General features: G+C 46.6%; 1 protein-coding gene across 1 annotated transcript in view; it reads right to left on the minus strand.

Moving 5' to 3' along the window:
• Nucleotides 1–4,773, minus strand: part of CCDC59 (coiled-coil domain containing 59) — a 68,508-nt gene extending 63,735 nt beyond the window's left edge. Inside the window, exon 1 of the mRNA XM_069629314.1 lies at nt 4,588–4,773. Within this exon, the coding sequence (XP_069485415.1) occupies nt 4,588–4,735 (148 nt within the window). The 5' untranslated portion in view covers nt 4,736–4,773. The remainder of the gene's footprint in view (nt 1–4,587) is intronic.
• Between the last annotated feature and the right edge of the window lie 1,227 nt (nt 4,774–6,000).

Genomic DNA, 6,000 nt, shown 5'->3' on the forward strand with positions numbered 1-6,000 from the left:
TCAGACGCCAAGGGCAGACTTCAGTCCTGAAGCCCACTAAAGGCACACGAACAAAAGGACAAACCCTGGTTTGGCACACAGAAACAAACACTAGAAGGACCTTTCCAAAAAGAAATGGTTAAAAAAAGAAGACCGGGACCTGTTTAAACAAAGGGGCTTAAGGCACTATCTTGAAAAACATGGCTCCCGTGATTTTTAGCTACCGGTGTTCGCGGTCGGGAAAAATCATGGTAGTTCGTTGTAAAACCCCTGCCACTAGCCTTTTCAATAGCAAAGGGTAGCATCTGACTGCTACATGAGTGTTTAGACACAGGGGATACTATGTAACCCCGCCAGCACTCCATTGTAAGATGGTGTGTGCTGGGTCTAGGAATATGGAAAGACTAGTAAAGCCAATTTCACTTTACATTCTCTAGGAAACAGTAGTTGATACTAGAGAAGGTATTTAAACCTTTGGGAAGTCTAAAAGACATTCTTGTGTCACTGCACGGAGGGTGCTGTGCAACACACATGAAAAGATGATGCCTATGGAGTTATCTAAAACTCCATAATCCAAGAACACAAGTGTAAAACACACATCAAAATACATGAATGAGTGGGAAAAAGGCTCACACACTTTCCAGGTAAAAAAATCAAGCCCTCAAAATCCAGCAAAGTTGCTGGGGGTCTCTAAGGTGAAGGGAAATAGCACATTTATGACAATTCTCCCTAACATCTCCTGCTGCCAAAATAATAGCCGAGAGGCACTTGAGTATTTTCCCGTGGCTGAATGCTAAGTCTCGACATGCCTGCCGGGGCGATTGACGACACCACCAAAGCCTTAGGTGCTTGCGCGCCTTTGGACGGTGACGGCGACTGGGTGTTTTTTTGTGGGGACGCCCTTGGTAGAGGAAAGCCCAGTCGCATGCCGAGAAGACGGTTGCATGGAGGGCACCGAACCGCAAGGTTTTGGATGGCACCAAAGTTTTCGGCTGGCCTGTTGGCGTTACGCGCTTCAACATGCCCATCGAGGAGGCCTTAGGGGTTGTGTGTTTGGGTTTTAGTGGTGCATATGTGCCTTTGTCGTCAGGGTGTGAAGTCCCCAGAACAGAGCCAGTGGCACGTCTGTCGGGGCACAGGCATCTAGGAACCTGCAGGTTCCGCCGAATGGTCTGTGGCTTCCAATATGCAGCCATGGCTGCCAATGGATTCCTAGTCATCCGAAGCAACTGCGGTTAAGGGGGAATGGCTTTCGGCCAGCATCGCGTAGGCCGCCCACCATTTAGTCCGCCTGTCCTTTAACGGACAAAAGAGCTTGTGGGACTTAGACGAACGCTCGTCGTGGTCTCAAGGTAGACACGGATTGCAACGGCAATGGGTGTCCTTCCAAGGGAATTTGCCGTTATACACAATGGACAAAATTTAAAGTGCGTTCTCCCTATAGCAGAGGGTGACGGCAGCCAGACCAAATAGGGAAAGAGAAGGGAAAAGGAAATGCATTCTTGAAAAAGAATAAACCCAGGGCCCCACCCTCCCTACTGTAAGGGCCTGGCCAGGGGGCCGAGGCCACGCGGTCGACAGGTACCAAGCAGTTGTGGATGTCTTTGGCGACAGGAAGCCCACAAGGCAGTCATCGAAAAGAAGTAGTCGTGAGACTAGACGACCGTAGGTCGTGGGATAAGTAATCAATATTAAACTCTTGCAAGCTCCGCATAAGGCGACCAACTAGTTGGATTTACTAAGCCTCCGATCTCTTCCTGCCATTTGGGGACAGCAAATACTGGATGGTTATTATGGATGAGAACTCCCAATTCCCATCAGTGCAAATTATCTCCTCCACACGGCCAGCATGTTCTCAGCATGGGGTATTCCGAAGGTACTAAAATTGGACAATGGTAATACATCACAGGAAGATTACCTCATTATGGCCTTAGGCCAATGGCATGGTGGAAAAGTTCATGAGCAGTCTGAAGAATGTCCTCCAGCAAAACAAGGTGCTCTCAATGTCATTGAACCAAGCAGTGTGTAACATTGCGCGATCACAAGAAGTCACTGCATGGAACTACAGGGAAACGTCCCTCTGAACTGCTTTTCGGGTCGGAAGGTGAAGACAAGACTCCCTCACCTTAGGAGTCACCCTGACAAGGATGTTAAAACTCTTATAGACACGGACGCCCCCAAGAAACAAGTCATGAAGAATTACGCCAATACAAGAAGACATGTCAAGAGCTAGACACTTCAAACAGGGGGCAAGGTTCTCATGTGCGGAAAACAAGAAAGAAAGTCAGACTCGAAGTCTGATACCAATCATATGCTCGTTCTCCTGGACGGGTCATTACTCTGAATATTTCCCACTAGAAATTATTCAAGGAAAGGGAAGAAGAAAACCAGGAGGAAGAGGAAGACAATCGTGAAGTTGTAGTTCATATTTGCCCAACGGGGGAGACGTATCCTGGGAAGACTCAGACTTCGAAAATAAATAGTTTCTTTTTTAATTCATTCCGACTTTATAAAGTAATTATTTCCGATACTTCCTGTAACAGAAATCATTTTTTGTATAAAGGCAGAAGGACTTAAAAAAGAAACTATTTTTGAAGTCATCGGGGTCCCGCACCCCGTGACATTGGGGGCATCCAGCCCCATGACCGAAACAAGCTTTCCTGCTGCAGGGAGCTGGAGGCCTCTTCCCTGTCCTGGATCAACGAATTCTAAGGTAAGGAAATGCATTTTGTGTAAATGCGTGAGTGCATGCGAGTTAATAAATATTAAATGTAATGGGTGTGCGTATGCGAGTGTGTGATGAAAGGATGCACATGTAAATGTATGGGTGACTGGGTGAGTGTGAGTTTATGGTGAATGCTCCCATTTCTTACGGGTAATCTTCATTACTCCTGGTCCTACTCTTCCTCGTCACGGTACTTGTGTATTAGCAATGTTGCCTCATACACAAGTAATGGGACGAGGTAGAGGGAAGTGGATGCAATGCATGGCTTAGCGACCTGTAATCTGCATTACCCATAATCCCACTCTTCCTCGTGCCAGTACTTACCTATGTGGCAAGGTGCCTCATAGGTAAGCAAGTACTGGGACGAGGAAGCAGGATGTGAAGGTAATGGTGTGTGTTTTTTGTTTAAAGCCTGGATTATTTATTGGTAATAGTCATTACTCCTAGCACTACTCTTCCTTGTCCCAGTACTTGTGTATGAGGTATGTTGCATCATACACAAGTACGGGGGACAAGGTACAGGGACGCAGATGTAATACCTGGAGTATTTACCTGCAATATTCAGGAACAAGAACGTGTAGGTAATTCTGGGCCACAGAGCTGATTCTGGGTGGTAGTCTAGGCCAGCCCACAGTGTGGTGCGACCGTGATTTGTTGCTGAGCAGGGTGGCGGGGGGGGTCTTAGCAAGGCTGACAGGGGGGGCCCAAATTGTGTGCTACTCCACTGCAAAACTCATGGGGTTGCCCAAAAGCAGGAATGTAGGGTGGTGAGTAGGCTGATCCCAACAGGTTTCTGAAACACTATAGACTGAATGCAGGGCCACTGGTACTTAGGGCATTGTCTTCTAGTATGCAATGAGTCAGGAATGCAGAAAATGTCATATTAATGAAGATGGTGAAGGGGGTGTGGCAACTACCTCTTGGTCAGTGTGGTTCATCATGGGCCCTTCCAGTCTTACAGTTGGTATGCCCCATAGGGAACTGAAAAATGGCCGTGGAGATTGTTACTGAAATACTTACCAGCAATCTTAAGTATTCTAGTCTAGGTTTTCCTCCTCACAGTACAGACAACCACCTCGCCCTTCCAGTGCATGGATGATTCAGCTAATGGGTTAAGTAACTGAGGGTCCGCACTGGAAGTTATATACCCCTAGTTTGAATATGGATTCTGTCATGGAACCTGGTGTCCAGCGCGGGTCAGGGGACCGGATTTCGTATTTTACCAGATCTGGGATCCGGCAAAAAAGTTCTCCCTGGATCTCGGATCCGAGAAATCAATTTGCACCCTTCAAAGGTTTTAGTATTTCTTTTATCTGCTTTTGGAAACTCATGTTGTCGGGACCAGAGACTAATTTACAAGACAACTTGAATGTTTGGCTAAGGTATCTGGGAATATGCCAGTTGGGATTGTACTCTGCAGAAAAAGGAGTACAGATGTGTGGGTTTAAAAGGTGTGTACCTTTCATACTTTGCTTGCAACATTATAGAAAACTCTCATCCCGAGCGCGGTATTTGGCAGATATTAATGGTGTATTTATTGGGGGGTGGAAGCGGCGGAGAAAAATCTCCTGAGCGCCCTGCGCTGTTCTCCCCATTGCTGCTTGAATTCCTCAGTTAATAAAAAGGGTGCTGCGGATGCCATTGCCTTGTAACTGCATGCACTGTGATATTACTTCCTGTGATGTTGAGCATTCCGTGTGAAAAGTATTTGGTGGGTGTATTTGTTCAGAACTGTACATCAGACGTGAGGCTTTTTTGGCTGGGTAACGTTTTCACGGCAAATTAGGTTGGGTTGAAAATGAGGCGCGTCAGACAGGGGAGGGGGTGCAGACACTGTTTTTCGAGTCAGGGGTTAAGATCTGTATTCGTGCATCAGGTCTTACCCTCGCTCGTGCTGCCCTCAAACTTCTTCCGAGCCTCAGGAGGAATCCACCTCCGCTTGCTCTTCTTCGCCATCCTGCCGCTCGAACCCTTACCAGTGGGCAGGGGAGTACTCCGGGGCAAGCTACCCTTCTCACCCACAGGGGCCATTGCTTTGAACACAAGTGGGTTGTAAGGCACCAAAAAATAGAAATAGAAAAGGGCCATACAACCTGACGTGCTCTTGGACTACAGCAACACTAGACAGTACAGCACAGACTTCGTTCAGCGCGGACTTCCGCGGACTTCTTGAATGAGTGTAAACTTGTCAAAATCCTTTATTTTCTGAAAAACCTAAAAATATGTATGCAAACACAAGCAATTATTTCGGGGTTTTGTTGCCCAATGCGAGAAATGTGCATGATGTCTTTCCTCCATAAATAATCGCGGTACATAATTGATATGTCTTGTGTTTGCAAAAGGAATTCAGCATGCCTCTTGAGTTGTCATGTGTATTTCGTTACACCAAAGCAATACTGTATTGCAAAAAGCTACAAACGAGTACCCATATCTTCCTAACGCCAGTCTAAAGGCATGCGTGCACAGGGCTGCTTCTAGACCATATTGTAGAGATTACAGTAGAAACGCACATTCATTCACTATTATGCACATGCTTAGAATACTAGTCACAGCCTTCTTGTTGTGGTGCTAAAGCTTTATTGCATCCATAAAGTATTCACGTGCACGACACATGGCTGGATGTGCATGGCAATGCTTTATTTATTCAGCATGGAGTCTGGCACGGGAGCGACTTCTCTGCTCTCCTGCTCTGTGCTTTTTGTGCCGCACCCTGGGATAACGCTGTTCTGTAATATTTGGTATCCCATACCGATATGGTATCCCCTGGTCTTCGGCTCATTGCTGATTGGCTGTATTAAGCCTGAGCCTCGGCCCCTCTTCCGAGCTGTCACAGACATAAGCAGCAGAGCACCGTGCCAGCGGCCTCCGTTGCTGTAATAGATAAAACACTGTTCATTCTGAGAGAAAGCTTTGCATTAAAACGCGAGGCTGTCTTTGAGGAAGCCGCTGATGTAAAGCTTTCTCTCACAATAATAAACACAGTGATTAATCTATACCCACAACGGAACGAAGCTCGGCATTGCATAAACTTTAACTTGTCATTAAAATACGAGGCTTCGACTGAAGCCATTAATGACTCGTTACAGTTCATGAAATATCGAGCTGCACTTTGTGGTAACAAGACAGTTACATCTTATGAAACGCCTCCTGTCAGTGGGATATCCAACATTGCAATCCAACATTGCAAGATGTGGTGCTGGGACAGCCACGGTGAAACTCCTGCTACTTTCCCCTCAAATGCAGTGCAAGCAATTCTATGTCAAGACCTGAGGCTCTGATTATGCTTTCTCCAAACC

Source organism: Ambystoma mexicanum, chromosome 12, assembly GCF_040938575.1.
Source record: "Ambystoma mexicanum isolate Mex_15411 chromosome 12, UKY_AmexF1_1, whole genome shotgun sequence".
In the NCBI taxonomy this organism is placed as follows: domain Eukaryota; kingdom Metazoa; phylum Chordata; class Amphibia; order Caudata; family Ambystomatidae; genus Ambystoma; species Ambystoma mexicanum.